The 21,612-nt window shown below is 39.3% G+C and overlaps 1 protein-coding gene across 2 annotated transcripts in view; it reads right to left on the bottom strand.

The window, feature by feature from the left end:
• LOC115606823 (nodal modulator 1) overlaps window positions 1–21,612 on the bottom strand; it is a 32,114-nt gene that overhangs the window by 6,099 nt on the left and 4,403 nt on the right. For both annotated transcript variants that reach the window (XM_030483346.1, XM_030483345.1), the window contains exons 6-27: window positions 21,536–21,608; window positions 20,864–21,016; window positions 19,588–19,725; window positions 18,714–18,803; window positions 17,979–18,084; window positions 17,392–17,542; window positions 15,939–16,116; window positions 15,051–15,192; window positions 14,060–14,191; window positions 13,206–13,342; window positions 12,844–12,931; window positions 11,874–11,937; window positions 10,710–10,805; window positions 8,085–8,294; window positions 7,679–7,761; window positions 6,511–6,670; window positions 6,263–6,389; window positions 5,527–5,640; window positions 4,724–4,851; window positions 4,019–4,160; window positions 3,059–3,142; window positions 1,467–1,577 (exon numbers count right to left, since the gene is read on the bottom strand). In XM_030483346.1, coding sequence (XP_030339206.1) covers window positions 1,467–1,577; window positions 3,059–3,142; window positions 4,019–4,160; window positions 4,724–4,851; window positions 5,527–5,640; window positions 6,263–6,389; window positions 6,511–6,670; window positions 7,679–7,761; window positions 8,085–8,294; window positions 10,710–10,805; window positions 11,874–11,937; window positions 12,844–12,931; window positions 13,206–13,342; window positions 14,060–14,191; window positions 15,051–15,192; window positions 15,939–16,116; window positions 17,392–17,542; window positions 17,979–18,084; window positions 18,714–18,803; window positions 19,588–19,725; window positions 20,864–21,016; window positions 21,536–21,608 — 2,707 coding nt within the window. The remainder of the gene's footprint in view (window positions 1–1,466; window positions 1,578–3,058; window positions 3,143–4,018; window positions 4,161–4,723; window positions 4,852–5,526; window positions 5,641–6,262; window positions 6,390–6,510; window positions 6,671–7,678; window positions 7,762–8,084; window positions 8,295–10,709; window positions 10,806–11,873; window positions 11,938–12,843; window positions 12,932–13,205; window positions 13,343–14,059; window positions 14,192–15,050; window positions 15,193–15,938; window positions 16,117–17,391; window positions 17,543–17,978; window positions 18,085–18,713; window positions 18,804–19,587; window positions 19,726–20,863; window positions 21,017–21,535; window positions 21,609–21,612) is intronic.

Genomic DNA, 21,612 nt, shown 5'->3' with positions numbered 1-21,612 from the left:
TAGACATTCTCAAGCTATAGAACAGGCCTGAAGTCCACAGCAAATACAGTTTGCTTCGTGACCAACACAATTTAGAGAGGGCTGTATCATAGTCAAGTAAGGCTGGTAGAGGCAGCAGCACCTCCTTACATGAGGCTGCCTGAACACACCACCGTTTATCAGCCACTGTGCCTCCTCCAGAGGACACAGTAAGCAAAGCGATGGGCTTTGTGGACCACTCTGAAGCAGCATCTATACCACTGTTTGTAAACCTCTGTATCAGGTATCTTTCAAGACTCGGCTCTCCTTGCAGGCAGAGCCCAACTAAATTCTCATTGCTTCTGCTCAGTGCTACTGCGGTTGCAGCTCAAACCACAGCTCAGCAGAGCATTTCCAGTTGTTTCATCAAGCCCACACAACCAGAAGGGACCAGACCGAGGTCATAAAACCTCTCACTTGTGTCTGTATCAAATCTCAGAACATCTTTCAAAGACAAAAACTTCTGCCTTGAAAACAAAGCGGATGATACGCACTAATCAACAGCACATGTGCATTACAAGCAACGCAAGACCCAACCTCATATGAAACATGTACAGGCTTGGGCAACTTCCTTATAATGAAATTTTGACATCCATTCCTATTTGCTTAGGCTGAACTGCAAGGGCCTAAATTTCCCCAGAAGGATGGGAAGCTTGCTCAGGTATTCTTCAGTAAGGCGATACATCTTCCCTTCACACCTTCTCTGAGCATTGGATCCTTTGGATATCTCCCAAAAACCCAACAGCTTAGCATGAGAACTTGGCAGGTGAGATGCGCAACACGCTAGTCTGAAATAAATCCAGGCATTGCATTTATATTTGTAGGTAACGTTTCAAGAAGCTTTCAAACCTCAGAAGTGGTACTGTAACTCCTACCACACTAATGCCTCTTGTAGATGCTTCCAGCGTTTGCATGCTAAGCCAAAGGGATCACGGGTGTTTAGCAAGTTTTTTTCAGCTCATAGTGCAGTCTTTTGAATTTTGAAAATTTCAGCTTTACTATTTGTCTCTCTTATAACTGTATTTTAAATTCATGTGTCCTATGGCATCATTGCATTCACATGGTATCTTCTTGCTAGCAGACATGCATGTCAAAACTTCCAGGTATTTCAGGAATTAATGCAGTTCTCTGGTACAGAGGACTCATTTCACCTCTGGTGCCTTGCTCTCCCTAAGGACAGGGAAAAAGACCCACAAAGGGACAGGCCAACTGTAAAAAGTATTTCTTAAACATACTCCCATGAAAAAACATGGAAACATTAAAGCAAAGCAGTCAGGAACACTGGAATCTTAATCCTACCAGGAATTCAAATTCACTTTCATTAAAGTATTAGTCATAATTTGAATTAAATGTGTGCTCTGGCTACTGAACAATTTCCAGTGACCTTGCAAAAAACTATTGTGAAACCAATGGCAAATACACTTAAAAGATGAAAGGCTTGAACTTACACACAACGTGGAGAGATACTCAGAAGACGTAATTACATTTCCACTTAAATCAAATTGATTAATTTGCCGAAATGCTATAATATTTACATCACCAATGTCACTGTTCCCAACCTGCAACATAAAACACAGTCATGTTTTTACCAACAGAGAAGCAGTTAACAGGACACCCAGCACAACACAAATACTGCCCAACTGTTTAAACAAAAAGCGTATTTTGTTCTATACTAACCACATGGAAACTTGAAGGCTTTCCAAGTTTCTTTTCCAAATACTTTTCCTCCAGAGTGAACAGCTTGCAATTAAAGACTTGTGCATTATCAGTACAAGACTGATGGCATTAAGTTAAACTAAAAATGGAAGAAGTATCAAAAGCATGCATTATTTTGTAAGAGGCTGAGTTACACACAAAGGAAGGCCTGGTATCTGAACACTGGTCTCCCTATTTTGCATCTGTGCTGAGAGATGCATATTACTATGCTAGGATGTTTATGCAGTTAATTAATGAAGAATATGCTCATATAATATAACCTACTTTGAAAATTCATAACTTTATACTCTTCAAAATTGTTTAAAATATGAAACATTTGTGTTTCTACATCTGAACTCTGATCAGAGCAAGGAAAGACATTTACTCAAATAATAACTATGGCAACAGACAGGTTATGGTTAGGCCAGGAGCTGTATCAACAGTCTGGTGCCACTAAGGCTGTACATTTTTCCTGCAGGTATCTTTCAGATCCTGGAGAAAATGGCAGGCTAGCAAGGATACTATTAGTACAAGCTGCTGCATACAGCTGTCATTTGCAATGCATAACCTTCAGATGATTTTCTGGAATTTGGGTTGCTCTTCCTCTTCCCAACCAGCAAGCACTCTTAGCAAGAAGACACTAAGGACTTGAAAGATTTCTGCCTTTCTGTTTTGCTGCAAAGGAAGGCACCCTGGTCTGGGGAGTGTCTGAGCTCAAATAATGACCATCTCCCACTGAAAAGTTCTGTACAACTAATGAAGGCTAATTAACCTTTGCTGGATGTCAAGAGATAAATGCAAGGCAGCTAATATGCATCTGCAAGGATGGCAGAATATTTAACAACATTTCATCAGTTTTCAATTCAAAATTATTATTACGTTTTATAAAGATTTGCTAGCCTGAATGACAATTTCACCTACATCAAGACTGCAGGATTTGGACAAAATAAAGCGTAACAAGATCTAGCTATCAATCAATAACTAAATACACAGATAGGAAAATATGACAATTTATGACATCCTCAAGTCACTGCTGCTTTGTTCCACATCATAAAGAAATGCTGAAAGGTATTCTACACATTTACTCTCTTGTTTCTTGATGTATAGTTTTTGTGACTGTGAAAGAATCTTTTCCACTTGTTCACTGTTTGGGCTTATCTTACTTCAGTTTTAAGCTATGGTGCTAAAACACACAATATGGGGCCTGTATTTAGGGAACTAACTTGCTGAAAGCTGCTTGTCTAAACAGAATGCATTCAAGTACATCGCTGCTGACAGAACAGACATAATGCCCTGACAGATGCATTTCATAGTTAAGTTATAATACAGAAAAAGAAAAAATTACCTCAATTGCCCGATGCTGTGGTAAAGCTCTTTCAATGTGATCATTACCTTCAGCTTTGAGTTGCACATGATACACACAACCAGGCTAAAAGCAACATTCAGATGATAAATCCCACCACTGAATAATACACATTTTAATTTTAGAAAACATTAAGAGCATTTTCTAACATTCCATTTAGGATACACCACCCAAACAGATCTAACTTTACCCAGTTAAAGTCTTCCTTTTCCCAAGTAGAATATTTAACTCAAGAACACTATTAAGGGTGTTTACTGTCAGCAAATATGAAAGGGCTATCACAGAACTTTCACAAGTTTATTACATTACAGCGTTAAATCATCTGCTGTGAAGTGTTTTAGCTAGAAAGAAAATGCATTAAACAGGAGTAAAACCTGATCAAATACTGCTTTCTACTTCAGCAAATTGCTTACTACGCATATAGTGGTCCAATAAATTCAGCTTCCACATTTCCTGCAGATCAGCTTACTTCAAATACATGCCGAACAATCAACATCAGACATACACCAAATATCCTGACCCAGTATTTTCACAAGAGAAACGAAATGCTTCCCCAGATTCTTTTGCCTAAGGCAATTCTCTGCTCTAACACCCGAACACTGCTGCACAACTGTTAAGACATCTTCAGTACCTCGACTGGGGGCTCAGGTCATGTAATGAGAACTGTTCAGTGTTTGTGGGAGGCCATCAAAGTGTACCAGCAGCAGGTTCTACAGACTTTAGTACTAAAAGTCTGTTCTGCTACTGGTACTTTTATCCCCCTTTCCTAGAATCAACATTCACTACACAACAGTGTTTCCTAACACAGACAGCCTCAAGGGAATCTGAGCTAGCAAATGTGATGGGGAAACAGAAATTGGTAGCTAATTAATAAAACACGTTTTATTGCTTCATCATCACATTAACATAGAAGTAAATGACAGAGAGCACTCTAATCCTTACCAGAAGGCCACGTAGCCTGAATTTGCCCTCTTCATCAGTTATCGTGTCTTCTCCATAGATGCTACAATCCTTCTGCCCCACAGCTTCTACTGAGATTCCCTGCTCAGGCTCTCCGTTTAAAGAAGAAACTGTGCCGTAACAGCTAGAGGTATAAAAAGAACCAATTGCTACAGATATGCTGCAAATTGATGCACATTTTTAATATATTTTATTGGTATAAATGATGAAAAAAGCACTTAATATATTCAGCATAGCATGGAGAAAGTGAATTTGTAATGTATAGAATTGGCTGCAGTTCAGAGTACAACTTCAGTAATCCAAGTTCCCTGACCTCCGTGAACAGCAGCACTTATCCCTGAGGGCAAGAAAAGGAAGGATCTTGAAGTCAGGTATATGAATTGATCTGCCATCCCTAAAATAGTCCTCTTCCACTGGATGCAGCACAAGCCACTTCCAGTGCCACCGACATAGTGCTTTCATAGCAATATTTCTCCTTACAGAGCTGCCATCTGGGCTTAGCTATGTATCAACATGCATGAGAAAAGGCTAAGAAAAGTACTTACACACAGCATAACAAAGTTAAATTGTGCTTTCAGAAGTACACTCCAGACCTTCAGAACAAAAGTATATTAGAAGACACATATTTTGCACAATGCCTCCCGACAGAGTACATAGCATTTTGCATGGCATTTCAGCTCCACTGACCTGTAAGCTGTTCTGTATCCAGTTATCCGAATTTTGAGATTCTGTCCTTCCTGCACTTCAATCATTTGTGATGATGGTTCAAAGCGAAACTCTTTCATCATGGGTTTAAAGTAATACTGCCCTGGGCTCTGCAGAGAGGCATAAACCAAGCTGTTTACTGATAGCGGCACAGAAATTCACCAATTCCAAACAACTGTATTTCTACAGGAGATCCCTGAAGAGCTCAAGATCTCTGTCCCAGCTGTAGGTAAACTGGTCAAAAGATGTGAGCACTGAAAAACAGTGAGCACGTTGGGCAATAAACCCATGAAACTCCACTAGGTGATAAAGCCTGAAGGAGGAAAGGAAACTATGGCCCTAAAACCTTACCACAAGACCTCAAGGACAAGGAAGTGACCAGGAGAGAAGGGTGTCTGCAAGGAAACTATACAGGCATGTCTATGCACATATACAGATCAATAAATCTGATTAGATTTCTTTCCTCTAAAGACTCTCAAATGACCATCAACAAATTGGCTTGTTTCACGTTTACAGACTGCAAATTAGTAACTGAGATCCATCAACATCATCTACTACCTGTTGGGGAGAATCTCTTATTAGGTTAGATTTTGCATCTTTCACTTGGTAAGAATTTAAGTGCTGTCCACCCTGAGGGACCCACATGGCTCATTGTGGGCTTCAATTTCAAAGGAGGCCATACATCCCCCTACCACTGAAGGGAGCCAATAGCACCCCTATTTTGGAGGGCAAGTAACACAGCATTGCACATGCAGCCACAATCAGAAGAATCAATTTCAACTCACCAGATTGGAAAAAGTCAGCATGCCATTATCCTGTGTAAGGAGGTTGGACCGAAACACCCCTCCACTGAGAGACAAGAGAACTCCAGCAAGAGCCTGGTCATCCTCTGACTTGATCTATTTTTGAAAAAGCAGTAATTTTAGGTGTAAGCGAGGGCTGCTTTACGAAGAAAGGTTCAGTTCAGAAGCCCTTTGCAGAGTGCACAGATAGGCTGGCTCTGAACGCTCGGCCACAAGCAGAAGAAAAGTAGCCACATCTACAGCACATCCCCTTCTGTGAGACTGCAGGGCTACAGAAGCTTCTGCTGACAACATCTGGGCAGTCCCAGCCACGCATAGCATGTGCCACCAGAACAGTCATTCTCTATCACTTCACAGGACATTTGGGGGCCAGAACAAAGTATCCCAAAGACTAGAAGCAGACTGTACATGAAAAAAATCACCTTGAGGGATAAAACTCATTAAGAGAAAGTGGACCAACTCTACATAAGCAAACAAACCCAGTCTTTTGGTCTGCAGGCTCTAACTTTCACTCTAAAACCTTGCAAAATATCTTTTGCATGGCAAGTCATGCTCTACAACTAAAGTCATCCACTGAGATTTGTTTCCCCATGACAAAATTATCCCCAAATCCCACACCCATTTGTGTTTGGCTGGGAGATGTGAGCTAACTTTTTTACCTGTCTAGCTCTAACTGCACACACTATTCATTTAGAACCCGAAGTGATTAGAACATTACCTCAAATGTCACCCCAGCAAGAGCAAAAGCTTTGAAGTCCCCAACTGTTCCTTCCACTGCAGTCAAAACAAACCCTTCTTTCTGAGCAGTAACTGTATATTCCAAGTCACTGTGGAGTGGCCCAACACTTCAAAGAAAAGGAAAGAACTCATTTGAAAAAAAGCACCTGGATGGCACATACACGTTGTCAAGTCACCATTGCACTTTAATTACAGGATCCAAAAGATCAAAACTAATCTGTTAATTACCTGTAAGCACCTTTGTCATCAGTGAAAACTGTGATGAGTGGGGAAGTTGCTCCCTTTTCACCAATGATAATCTCAACACCTTCCAATTCAGGATGAATTCGCCCTTCCAGAAATAAGCCTGCTTTTCCATGAATCTCTATCAGCTTTCCAGGACAACTCTCTTGGTCGTTGCAAAGGGGATTTAAGATAAACAAGAAAGTCAAAATACACTCACCATTCTGTCTTACACCAAGAGTTTAACTACTTCCAAAGTGACCGGTTGATGTTCTTTAACCTCAGAATAAGAGATCAGCCCAGGCAATTGCATGGCCTCTCAGCACATCTCAAAACACCTGAACATTCACAAAATCAATATCCGAGTTCCAAAGCTATAAGCACATCTCCAAAACAAACATTCTGGATTTGCTAAGTGCTTCAAGGATTCATTAAGTTACATGTACTGCAGCCATGAATTGGAGAACATTCCAACAACATGCCCTTCTAGCTGGTATTATACATAACTTTGACAAAATTCTTTTGAGTTCATATTCGGGTCAGCATATTTCATGTTTAATGACATGAGCAGCATTTTATTTCCCCCCTCTCCAGTGTATTTAGAACAGGTACAACAGAGAGGCATATAAAAAGAATTACCTAACATTATCTAGTGATTTCAAACGAAATCTCTTCACTTAGCAACCTGAGGGCAAGATGGACACTGACTTACAAGTAGCATCGACTGATTGATGATAATCCTGACAATTTTGAAGTTTACTTTTTTGTGAATATTTTTATTCTTGTAATTTACTACCAAACAAACCCTAACAAACTTAACAGAAACGTGAATTTGGGATCAAACTCAAAATACAAACATTGCTTTTGCACAACTATTTTTCTAAATGAGAGTAATATGAACAATTCTGAGCATCCAACCCAGAAATCCAGCCCTTCCTCTTGTGTCAGGTGGTCTTTCAGCACTTGAAAGCATATTCTGCTGATACAAACTGTAGTTGCACCGTCTACCAAATACCACGCTTCCAAATTCCAGAGTGAAATTGGCCAAAAGAAACAGCTACAACTGGAACTTTCCTAACATTACCTTTGAAGAGCTATTCATACATTCATCTGTAAGGATACATTTCCGCCTTAAAAATCTACTCCTTTCAAACTAGATTTTATTTATATTTACCTCCACTAACAACTGTTTCCACATACGGTGGGTAAAAAAGCAGCTCTTTTGATGATGGTGTTACAGTAATTTTCTCTCCAGACCTGCAAAACACAAATAAGATACAATTAGAAGAAAATCGAATTAGCAGCTCCCATGTAGAATAGAATATTCTATTCTATTCACAATATCAACTGCATATTGACCCAAGAATCCATCTAAATACCCCAAGGAAAAAGCATCAACAATAACCTAAGCAAAATTCATACTATATGGTACTAGTTTTCATTTAGCTGACAGTCAACAAGAACAGGCATGGGAACCCATACGGCACCTTTCCTGAATGGAATATATCACTATTCCGTTTGGTGGCAATGCTGAACAACAGAACAAAGATTACACCTTGTCCACTGGAGCTTGGTATTACCTTGCCCAGTAAGAAAATTCATATAAGAAAGGTCCTTGGAGTTCCTCCACCATTTCTTGCACTGGTGGCTTTGTTCCTTCCTCCTCTTGACCCTTCTTTTCTCTCTCCTGTCGGCGGGTCTCAATTTCTGCCAGCTGCTGCTCCCTACGTAACTCCTGTACAGATTTCAGGGGCCCCAAAACTAAGGCAGGTTCACTGTCAATGGATGACCTGAAAACATGGGGGAGAAAACAAAATCAGCTCCTTCCACATGGAGGGATAAAAGCTTGTTATATCTGATAATTATTGCCTGCATATCACAGCAGACAAGTGCCAGGATTTATTTTTTTAAAACCCATTCCTGCTACTTATTCCAATCACAGCTAAAACTTTTAACCTCCATATCAATCAGCTACAAGAAAGGCACATTCATACCATCTACAGGTGACCTACCTGGCCTGGCAGGAAAGGACCTACTTGCAACTCTCACAAATTCTACCTCATCATGCAATAACCATTTAAGAAGCTACATCCCTGTTGCCTCCTCCTCCTCTCTGTGTGCCTCAGCATTCCACTGCAGAGCCAGGGTCACATGCCTACATCTCAACCACCTTGCATTGTCCTGCATTTTAGCTTAGCTTATGGTAAGTAGAGTCTTGATTTTGCACCAAGTACCACACACCAGCTCTGCTGCAGGGGCAATAACCTCCCACAACAGCACTGACAAGCCAGCAGGAGTGATAAATTTTTTGAGCCAAAGGACCAGTCTGCAAGCGCACTTTTAACAAAGCCCTAAACTGAAAGAGAAAAGCTGGAATTCCAAACCTGACAACAAGCTTAATACAGAAAGGATGAGTTACACAAAATAAATAAAAAGACAGGTAAGCTCCCTTTTTTGATTCATACTAGGACCTTTCCCTCAGAACCTACCTCTCAGAAGTATGTAAGGAGAAAACAATTCTATCACAAATAAATACTTCCAATAGCTGGCAATTCCCAGGAAGAGCTCTGAGTTCTAGCCTATCTGCCCTATAGATTTGAACTATCTGGCTATCTTGTCACTGTCCACTGAACAGATTGCTAGGTAAGTTTAACCACGTTCTTTCTATCAGCTCAGAACAATGTTTCCCTTTCCCGGATCTTACACACTCTCTTTCCTAGCAATTTCTTCTAGTCTCCAACCATCCTTTGTATCTTATCTTCTGTCTCTTCTGCAATAGCCTGAAAAACTGTCACAGAACATTGCAAAATTCTCTGAGTGACCTGCAATGATCACGATTACTTTCCCTACAACCACTTTACATTATCAGGATAGTTCTGTCTCCTGCTTCAGTCTTCACCTATATTCTGTCTTTTTTAAGAGAAACAGATACTATTGCTCTATCACACTGAGTTTCATGAAGGCTTTAAATTACTTCTCTGCAGTGCAGAGACAATGCAGAAACGTATTAAAAAATACTGTCTTAAAACCTATTAATAATATGCATAAACACACACTCAGTCTCACGATATCCATAATAAATTACTACAGTGTTATTTTTCAAGCATAACAAGCCATCATCAAAAATTGTTAACAATCAGCTTTATTTTTAGTTTGGGTTGTTCAGATTGTTTTGGTTAACTGAAAGTTAACAGGTCACTGCCATGGATCTGGTACACAAATACAGACTTGTAAAAAGGCTTGCTTTTAAATCCTGAGCTATTCCTTTTATTTTGATGTCACTTCACAAATTGGACTTTGGCTGAAAAGCTTCAGGTAGGCTTGAACAGTCTGTGGCAACTGAGCTGCTTTCAAAGCACTTGTCTCAAAGAAACAACCAGCCTAGAAGGCCAGTATAATATTCATCTCCTCACTAAGTTGTTTTTGAAATCCTAATGGCATTCTGCTGTCTCAATGTTTCTGTTCCAACTGCTGTAGTTGCCCAGCAGTTGCAGCTAGAGGTTAAACAAACTCAGGGAACTCAAGGGAATGCTCTGCAGGTAATTTGTTCTCTGAAAAGATGTTTCTACACTCCAGAAAGTTTAAGAAACCGTAGTCTAGAACAAGGAGACATCAGCAGAGCATTAATAAAGCGCTCATCCTCAGACACTTCCAGGCAGATCTGGCACCTTATACAATTAAAGCTGTCCACAAATCAGTGCTCTCTAGTGAGCTGTCTGCTCAGCTAAATATAAACTGGCACATTAGTGTGTAATCACTCTGCATGGTTTTCCTTTTATAACCCTCTTCACACCAGCAACAATGCTCTAAAGCAGCAGATTCTCATTCTGAGGAAACAAAAGAAGAAAAAAAAATAGATGCCAGTGCTGAAGAGCTCACATCTGAGCTAAAGCAATATCCCTGAATTCTGAAATTTCAGTTCATTAAAGTGTGTAAAAACTCAGATAATCATTCCTTATTATGACACACAAGTAGAAAGGGGCTATATTGAAATGAAGAGACAACGTTCAAAACAAGGGCTAGAACTTATTTATCTATCTACAAAGAACCAAAGCGCATCTCAGCATAAAAACCTCTTGCAGTCCAGAATTGGATGCCACCTCTTTAGAAAGCAGCCACTGTGGTATTAAAACCAGAGTAAAGCTTTACGAGAGAGATGTCTTTTTCTTCCACCTTTTATAGCACCAAGATTTCTTTGTTCTTACTTAATGGTAATAGTCACATCCATCAGTTTATCTGTTACAATTGTGCCAAGGACATGGTGTCGAATCGCAGTGAGCGTCAGTATACTAGGAGAAGACCTGTAAATCAAAGTTACAGAGGTGAATTCAAGGTCCCCCTCCTAAAGAAAATAACCATATTTAGCAGAGTTTATGCTCTCATCTCTAACTTAGAAGTGCTTTATAAAAGACAACATACAAATTACACAGCAAAGTTGCAGTGCTGAGATGACAGCATATTGGAAAAGGAGCATTTTCCAACTTTGAATCCCAAACCATAGCATGACAATAGGCTAAACCAATTCCTTCCTTTGTTCCTCCTGCTTCTTCTCAAGCTAAAACTGACTTGATTGATTTCATATGTACTTTACACACAACAGAAGGACACTCAAAAGTTTGTCATATTAGACATAGTTCACCAAGATGCCAAAAGCCTAATGGTGCTTTGCTGCCAAGAGGGTTTCTGCTTCTATCCATTCACTCACGCTGTGCTGACTCTCCTGTTGAGCACATCACTTTTGATTCACTAACACAGCAGAAAAGAGTAAGACCTTAATGCTGAGTTCGTTTTCTGCCATGTTCATGAATTAGAAGTAGTTTGGGAACAGAAAACCTCTTTTTGGAAGCAAAGAGCCATTAAGCACATTGCCAGACCACAACCTACAAACAACTAATAAAACATGGCTGACCTAGGAAGATCAGCACTGCTTACTTGTCAGTAGGGTGAATATTTATTCAGCTTGCAAAAACTGGAGAGAGAAGAATCAAATCACCAGAGAGTCATGGCTCTGGGGATGTACAACAGGTAGTATATACCTCTGAGTAAACTTACTATCCCATCTTTTGCATTTCAACTCTCTCAAGTGATCAACAGTTTCCACTGAAACATCTCTCCTTTGTTACAAAACAAAAAAACCAACATTAGACAAAAGGCTGACAAAAATATCCAGTTAAAGTACCAAAAGCATCTTTAAAGCCTATCATTAGTTACTTTTTTAAGACTAGAAAAGGCAAGAGAACATCTGATACACTTTGCTGAAGCTCCCCTCTATTGGTCAGAGACAGCCATAGCAATACATCCTGAATTGCTGAAAATAAAGTAGCTGCAGCAGAAGGAAGCTTTATGAAAGCATATTGGTAGGCTCTTACGTGTCATAAGTGTAATACTCATGTTCAAACTGGTGGCAGGAACGTGGAGTCACTTCATATACACCTGTAAACATTAAGTCAAAGAATGATCTGCTGAAAAAAATCAAGGTTAGTGTTGGCTGCACTCTCAAGAGATTTGAGGTATAGAAACAATTATAAAATCTGACTGTACATCTCCTCCCTTTCGCACAAATGCTTGTCAATTAATTCATCTCTGTTCAGTCAGAGATCACTACTGGAAGCTGTGCAATTTCTCATGCATGCTGACACAAAACACAATTAGGCCTCACCACAGATAAACGTAAATACAAACAGAACAAACCAAACAAGCTCAGATGTAACCTATTATGGTCCCATAGCTGATACCCTTTGACTGATTATAGAACCATTGTGTTTTTGTATTGTGAATGAGACCAGTGGCTCTAAGGATGAAATATTCAAAGTTGAAAACTGGATCGAAATTAAATAGATTTGTTAACTGTTTTGCTAAGGTGGCATAACAGAGAATTAGCTCTAAGATGTTAAAAGGAGGAAAAAAAAAAAATCAAATTTAAAAGTCTTTTTTTTTTCCTGTTATAGATAACCCTGTGGTACTTTTACCAGTTATACCTCAAGAATCCTGTATTCAAATTCAACTTCTATTTGTCGGTCACATTTTCATGTGAGTGACAAATGGAACCCATATGAACAAGAACACTTTAACATGCTTTTCATTTATTGAAGATCAAAGCCCTTCACCGAGCAAAAGAAAATAATTATTTTACTTCTGGAATCTGTACTTAAATAAAGGACTAAATAATATGAGATTTCTAAGAACTTAGAGCATTTATATACATATATATGTATATATATACATACATATAAATGAAATAATGCCTCTCAGAAACCACGAGAGATTTTTTTTAATACCCAGCAGTATTACTTGACTGGTTCTTTTTTGTTTTTTAAACTAACATTTTAGAGCTGTTACCTGGCTTTGAGAGACAGAATCTATTAACTCCTTTGGACAGGTTATAAACACCAACATTCTCTGGTCCATTTCCATCTTGATAAAATTCCTGCAAAGCCACAACACAATTCACTGTTACTAACTTCCAAACAACAAAATTAAAACAGTATTTGCTTAAAGATACATTAATGCTTCTCCTTCATCGCAGCTAACAACATGACCATTTCACTAGATCCGAGAGACTAATCTCAAAGCACTCTAAACATGAATGTTGCTGTGCTTTATGACTCCCTAGAGACATAAGAAAGCCTTGATTCCAAGCATATCCCAACCTGCCTTCACAAATTCACTAAAAAATACAAGTATGTCTGTTATCTACTTACCAGTGTAATTGCATGAGAAAGAGAACACCTGAGCATATATCCAGTCTGCCTGAATTCTACTCCTGAAACATCTTCCTCCATGACTTCCAGCTCCAAAGACTTATTCTTCCAGCACCAGTCTTCATGTACAATGCTTACTAGAATATACATCACATGAAGCATTTTAGTAATGTAAAACTGTGTGAATAAGAGCAGGTTCTGTGGTATACAAAGTTCATATCAATCTACCTTCCCTGACAATAAACTTCAAAGCCAGATAGACAATGACTGCATGAACAGACCTGTCTCACAGCACTGCAGCATCACCAGGAATCCAGCACATCTCATAACAGAAAAGCTATTATAAAAAGGATTAATGAAGTCTAGTCACCCTGGGAAGTTCTGCAATGTGCACTACCACTGTGACAGTCAAAGAAGCCTAGAGGACATCAGAACCTAACCTCCAATTTCACCAGGTGGAAAGATGTTCTGACTCATGTATAAAAAGAGCAATCTGTACACACTGCTTCTACACCTTCTCCTGGGAAACAATTTATTCTCGTAGTAGGTGAAGGCAGGCTGGCCAAAACACATGCTGCTCTTAGGAGAAGTATTCTGGAAGCAGGGTCTGGCCCTAATCTTAGGCTTGGGATAAGTCAGTTCATTATTAAGTGAGCAGCTGCGTGGTTCTGAGTTACCAGCTGGGTTTAAACCACGACAACTCTTGTATAGTATTCTTCCAGATTCTCTCAAGTTTCAGAACTAGTTCCATGCTGGGCATACTGCAAATGGTATCCATAATAAGAGAAGTATACAGATTGAGTCACAAACTTAGCTACTAAGGTAAGACTTCAAGTAGTTCCCCATAATCCAACCTTTGTATTTGCCAGGTAGCACATTTTCAAATGTGAAGGCCACTGAGTCCATGTTTCCAGAGAGCTGCAGGTTGCGTTTTTCACCCTGGCGGCTCACAGACTGTAATGTCACCACCAGATCACCACAAGTATCTGTTCAGAAAAGACAGAGAAAACGAGACTGCATTCTGGCTTGCCAGCATTGCCTCCAAAACCCCCCCTCCAAGCAAGCTTCATGTGTACTAAGGTTAAAATGATTACTCTCTTCCAGTAGAGAACGTTTCCAATTAAAATTCTTATATCTTAAGCACATGTTCTCCAGTGCTTTTTTGAATTTGTCAGGAAATTTGAGACTGTTAATCATATTCTTTTATTTATTGGCAAGTAACAACCAGAGGCCAACATTAAATCCCTGGGTCCACCTTGCTCTGCAGATGACAGAACCCAGTAAACACCTGAAAGACAGAACACGAAGTGCAGAGAAGATTCAGAGAGAAAAAAGAGGTAAAGTCAAGCTCCAATCATCACCTGCTGAAATCAGTGGGTAATCAAGAAAAATGGCAGCAGAGAGGAACCTTAGACTAAAATAAAGAGTAAAAGCTTATGAAAAGGAACAGAGATTGCAAGCTTCTGTCGACAGCTTGAGGCTCTAGCCTAAAGGTTTTTACATGCCTTGCCTTTTTATTTCTTGATGTCTTTTCGCCTCCAATACTCCTCTGATTGATGTACAGTACATCTAGTGTCAGCCAGGAGCATTTCTTTCTAGAACTTACCCATCTTCTGAGGAAAAGGGGTCAGAATTCCTTCCTGGGGAAGGAATACTTGCTTATTCCTAGCAAGCATTAAAAATAGGTACATAATTTTACTTCAAACTTTATCAAGGTACGTTATTAGGCTGTAAGGTTTCCCAAAAAAAAGAGCTGATGTGTCTTGATCTAAACAGTACTCATTCAAACATGCAGTGCTAAAGTTCTCTGTTCCCATTTCCACTTCACTTTCAGAACTGGCTTACCTAAACAAGAGATCTTCCCTGAGACAGAAGCCAAAAACTGAGAGAAGGTCACATCCATTATTGGTCTGTCTGTAACAGTAACAGGGAACATTTTGGGTTTCAAAGCCAATCCTGCTCTGGTCTCAGCCTCTGGAATAATCACCTGTAGAGTATATGACATGAAGACATCACCAGCTTTTAGATACCAGTTCAAATACACCACTCTGCTGAGTTCGATCCCCTTACCAGAAATTAGAAAATGGAAATTTACCGTAAAACCCAGTCAAAGCAAAACCAGCTTCCCAAATACGCTTTCCAAAATGCCGTAATAAAAATCTTCCAAAGAATGGCAATAAAACTGAGCTAAAAATCCTCCAAACAGCTCAGTTTCAAAAGTCTGAGTGAACTTCACTTCAGGATGCTTCTGCATTAGCCTATTTCATTATCTATGAGGACAGTTAGAGGCATTATAACCATGCACTTCCTTGTCTTCCGGCCTGCACTATCTTCCACAATGCAAGATTCATGCTGGTTCTGCTACAGGTTCTGCTGTGACCTATAATCTCAGGAACCATTTAGGCACCTGAGAAAAGTAAACATTACATGTCTCACAGGATAATATATTAAGAAGCAGTCTAAGGGATATCACAGCTAAGAGGAGAGAGAAATAAGAGCTTTCAACCCAAATGGCCTGATCTCCTTTTAACAAGTGTAAAGAACAAGGAGCATGGGAATCTCAGCTGATTAATGGAAAAAAAAAGGAAATGACTGTCAGTTTAAATAGTGCAAACAGGAGAGAAAGACCAGGAAAATCTAAATTCAACTTCTCAAATTTTAGAGATTAACTGTTTAAAATCTTCTAAAACCTCCCAACAGCCCTACAATGAAGAAATGGAAGCTTATTCTTACCTGAACATTGTATGTACCCGATTTTGCCTTAAAACAAAATGCTCCATGAGGGTCGGTTTCTGTTGTAACTAGTGATGCTTTGTCCTTATCTTGAGGCATCATCGTTACCTTGTATTTACTAATCTGTTTGACTGTGTCAGGGAAACGAGTTACTGAGATCCGGCCACACACACTGAACCTGTTAAATAAAAGCCAGCCCTCAGAATAAGTATCTTGATTTGACAAAGCTCATAAAAGAAAACCTTGGTTTAAAACATCTTCCTTAAAAAGTAAACCTCACTATGTTGAGGTACTAACACATGAATTGAAATGGATTTCTCCTGAAAGAGTATTCATACGAAAGAGATACTATAAGCAAACACAGTGGAGCAAGCGCAAACTCATGTGCGAATAATGGGATCTTTTCTTTTACAAAGTCACCATGATGTTATGTTACATTTTTATTTACAAGCAACTTGTTTCACTCTTCCCTACCACCAACCCAAACACTTCAAGACTTTTTTCTTGTTTTTCTTTTTCTTTTCTTTGCCCCTACGCAGCAATTGACTTAGGATTACCATCCTTCAAGTTTAAATAGTTTGAAATGTTTTGTGTCAAAGACCTCAAATACAATAGGTAATTCACTGGAACACAATCATAGTACACCTACACTTGTGGGGAAAAAAAAAAAACCCAAACAAAAAATAAAACAAACCAAAACCAAGACAAGATGCCTAATCAGAAGTTGCTAAGTTTTACTTTTCACCTTCAACAGCACAATGTATTTAGTGACTGAAAAAAAACTTGTAACTGATCATTTCACGTCACACAGGGGTTTTTTCTATTTAGCTAGCTGATTCTGTATGACCTAGCTGCCATTTGCCTTAGCAAATTCCTAGTTTTCACTTTTCTGGGAGGTTGCCACTATTTCCTCCCCAGGGTAAACTCCTGGATGCTGAACCATGCCCCATTTGCCTTCCTCAGCTCATGCTGTATCTCCCACCACTGCACAGATTTACACTTCCAAAATCATCCTGTCACCATTACACAGGCTGATGCCCAAGAAAAAGATTATTCACATAAGACAAACTATGACCTTGAAAGTGAGCAATAAAATGTAGAGATTTGGTACACCACAGCGCCAGACAGGTATGTAACTCCACTCTTGCACATAAGACTATCTGACACACAGCATCAGTGGCAGAAAGCCACTTGGTTCACATGCTGTTCTAAAACTGCTCAATATACCCATATCTTGGTGTCCTCATTTGCAAGGAAGAGGTTAAGAGCATACTCTAAACCTTAACTAGTACCGATAAAAGTATTATCCTATTAGTACTCATGCTGTCCTATTTACCTTGAATTTCTCAAGCAACATTTAGCTCCTGACAACAGTACATAAATCTGGGAATGACATGGGAAAGGACCCTGTCCACATAACAAATGACATTTTCATCACACCACCAGTACTTACCCTGTTGCAATGATGTTTGCTAGCTGAGGTGTGTTTGGTGCAATCTTCACAGTAATAGTATCAAAGAACAGATGCTCTTTCCTGGCATGAATTGTGTATGTACCCGTTGTTATGTTCTCAAGGCGGAAAGAGCCATCAGCTTTTGTTTTTACTGTAACAAATAACAAGAAGAGTTAAAAAAATAGAGCATGTGTTGATTGTCTATCCTTACGTGCCAAAAGACCCAAAGGGCATGCACTGCTTTAGGCTATTTTTAATTTATATTGCACAACAAAGAAACAGTATTAAGCTTCCATACTAGAGCAACATTCATTTCTGTATTTCAAAGCACAATTTGGCACATGGTTGAAAGAAACTAAGAAATTTTCAGCAGCAAAATAAATGAACACCTAGTTTTCTCATCTAAGCCAGAAAATGCAAAATTAATCAACTGCATGAAAACCACTTTACTATTTAAAATAAATGGCAGCAAAGGTAGTGTATTATCCTGAAGGATTAATTCCATCTCATACATTACTACTACTACTACTGTACTTGAGCTTAATAAAGGCTTCCCTGTAGCAACAAAGACCAAGACCACTGTATACCTTTAATCTGATTGTTCAGAGTCACAGTGGCATCAGGAACTCCTTCTCCTTCAGGACCATTCAACACTCTGCCTGTGACAGAGAAACCCATCACATGGAAAACAGGCTGAAACGGGGGAAAAAAAGTTAACATTAATCTTTACTCAGTAAAAGCAAACACACACCTACACCAATCAACACTGTTTCACACACACATATATAAAGGAAATTTATTTCCAGCTTTAGAAAAAAAAAAATTGTACCAGGATAATCACAATGAAAGTACATATCAATCTCCAGGCATACCATTTCCCTACGTACAGGAACTGATTCTCAATTTATCTGCATGAGGACAGTTTAGAAGACCCAATCACAGATCATAATGCCATTACATAAGGCACTCTGCAAACCTTAAAACCCTACAGGCCCTTCTCCAGAGATCTGACAATCTGAATGAGAAAATTTAAGCAACCTGAAAGATTACTGCCCTGTTTGCAACACAGACATGGAGGTGAACATAGCAGACATCTTTTCCCTATCTTGTTTCTTCGTAGTAAAAGGGACTGAAGTGCAGAAATACAGCATGATGCCAGATATTCTCTTCAAGCTGCTGTACAACAGGGTATGCACCCTCTTTAATGTTTTCAAACTTCTTACAAAGAAGGTTTTTCATAATACACCTGTGTTCTGCTAAAATCAGTTACACTTTTAGAGGAATGAATGGCAGAAAAAGATTATTTCCTCTGAATGACTTACCTCAATCTGTAAACTGTCATGCTCTACAAGGAAGTCCAATCTAGACGGCGCAACATCAAAGGTAATTCTCTCTCCCCTGTAGAAAGGTATCTGAAAGAAGACAAATCACTTTGACTCCTAAGAAGCAATGATGACAGAATTGTTTTCCTTCACCATTTTCCATGTCCTTATCACCGTCATACACCTCTAAGAAAGGTCAAATGGGCTGCAAACTTCCTGGAAAAAATAACTCAGAGGGATGGAGACAAGAATAAAGGCAGTATTTCAAGAGTGTTTGATGAAAACCATATGAGATTATCCAAAGAGGCATAAAAGTAACCCTCTAGTCAGAATACAGGAAAGGTACTTTGATGTCCAAGAGCTTACAGATAGGAGACTATATGATCGCTTAGAAGGGTTAAAGGAATGAGAGAAGTTTGAATCCCACTTCTAAAGCATGCAGACTGAGAATGCAGGGCCATCACTTTAGTGTTGCACTGACAACCATGCTCCTACACTACCTGGATATAATAAAGAGAATGGGCAAAAAGAAAACAAGAGAACTTAAAGTACATGAGGCTGTAGCCAACTGAAACTTCCAGTCTCCCAGCAGCCTCTAGTGTTGTTCCATGACTGGCCAGTGCATTCAGGTAACTCAGAGCCTGATTTGCAGTAGTCCTTCCTCAGAAACCACACCAGAGAGCCCTATCACAGCAACTTATTTCAGTATATACTTTAAGTTGGAGGTTCCTATTCTGATTATTTCATCAAATTCAAAATATTTCAACTATTTATGTTTTAACAGCTACAAAGTTATGCAATTAGAAAATGAAAGTTGAAAAAAAAAAAAAAAAAATCAATGGACAGACAAACAATGAACTTCCTAGATACTTACCACAGTGTATTTCCCACTCGGGAGAGAAAGAAAGCTGAAAGATCCATCTTCTTTTGATACAACATTGCACAAATAGGAAAGAGACTCATCTCTTGACTGGAATCCATCTACAGGAGAAATACTGCAGCCCACGACATCCTGTGGCAATAAATGCAATACAACTTTTTTCTCATGAGAAAAGAGAGAAAGTAATCTCGGCGAATGTAGGAGGGTTCAAAATACTATACTGTGAATGAAGACTAGGAAGTACAAAACCATTTTAGAGGCAAGGTTTGACAGCATGGCTTAAAATTCATGTGTAGGTAAAAGGCAGAAAAACCAGCCAATAATCATAGTAACAAGGACACAAAACTGGGAAATTCAACATCCCCTAGTACCCCAGAATTGCACTGCATGTTTTAACATTAACTGACTTCAGTTCTGTGGACATGGTTATCATTACAGAACAGAGTTCTACGAATCACAGAACATGTCCAAATGTCTCACACTCATTTCATAACACACTTTTAAGGTGGCAAGAGAAGCTGTTGAACTTTGTCTTCACATCAAGAGGTCAAAAAGCAGTTAGGACCTCATGCTGAAGACAAATTACAGCTGCTGTACAGTGAATTTCAGGATATGTCTGGCAACATCTTGTGCCAGAAGCTGGTCTTCCACCATGGAAAAGCATCATCCTCGTGAGGGAACACATACACTAACCAACATTTAACATGCTAAAAGGCGTAACTGGAAAAATACTTTTAAAACTGCAGCCCTCAACCCTGCTGACCCACAAGGAATATACAGATCAATAACATGCTGTGAACTGCACTATATTTTGCACTTGTTCCCTGCTTCAGTTCAGATCTTAGTTTTCTATGCCCCTGAGCAGCCTGATTGTTGAGGAACCTGGTTATTTGAAAACAATAATGAAGAGTTCAAAAGAGTTGAAATTAAAAGAATTTTCTAATTTCTTGTGTTCAAAAAATATGTAGACCTTAGGCCTCAATTTTGCCACCATTTAAACAGATGGCTATTGTGTTACACATCATGTGAAAACTCAGCATGTACACAAATGTTGTATTACAAGGGCCTTGTTGAAAAAAATAAAGGGGGGAAAAAAAGCAAAGAGCAAACAAAAAAATACAGCTTAAGGGGCTGTACAGTTTATGTTTTCTATAAGCCAAGCTCAATGAAGGACAGAGATGAGTATCAGGACAATACGAATCTAGAAGCTATTTAGCTGTTTCTTATTTATGTCCATACTCATACTGAAAAGGTACAGATACACCATTACCTCTTTAGCGACCGAAGAAGAGAAAAGGAGAAACATGACCCCTTTCATTGGTTCTCCATCACTCCGTACTGACCCAGAAACATTGTAGCCTGCAACAACCAGAGGGCTAGCAGCGTAAGCGTTAGAACTCGTCACCCGTACCACTGTGTTTGACTGAAATACAGAAACACATACATCTCCATCAAAAGCAGGCATCTCATTTACAGCACCTAAGTAACAATCAGAAGCTGCACACGCAACAACAGAAACAGAAGCCAGAGCAGCAGTACTCAAAGAGGCTATTCAAAAACACAAAGACACTAAAGCAAAGATACTTTTCAAAACAGTATTCTTCCTGGTTTACTGATTTAGGAATTGGTTGGGATCTCAGAGCTTCTCAGAAAGCAAGCAGTCTGAGAGGGAGGGATTAGAGCATCTGCTACAATATTCAAGCTCTTGCAAAATGTGTAAGATTAGAAGATCGAAAGCAAAAGCTCATTTGCCAGTCCTGCCCTGGTTGACTCTACTATCTCCAAACTGGGCCTGCATGAGGCAGTTTCCTGACAACCTAACTTAAATGTATATTAATCTTGTCCACTCACAAAAACCCTTCCTCACCCCAGTTGATCAATACAAGGTCTAGCAGATCCACCCTCACTGAACAGGTAAAATAGAACTTTTGTAGGCGCTAACCTCTTTCAACATCCAGGTAGGATGAGATGCAAAGATTTCATATTCGCCAGGAAGCACTTTAAAGAAAGCAAACCTGT

This window comes from Strigops habroptila, chromosome 4, assembly GCF_004027225.2.
Source record: "Strigops habroptila isolate Jane chromosome 4, bStrHab1.2.pri, whole genome shotgun sequence".
NCBI classification, from domain to species: domain Eukaryota; kingdom Metazoa; phylum Chordata; class Aves; order Psittaciformes; family Psittacidae; genus Strigops; species Strigops habroptila.
This window is presented reverse-complemented; position numbering and strand designations above follow the sequence as displayed.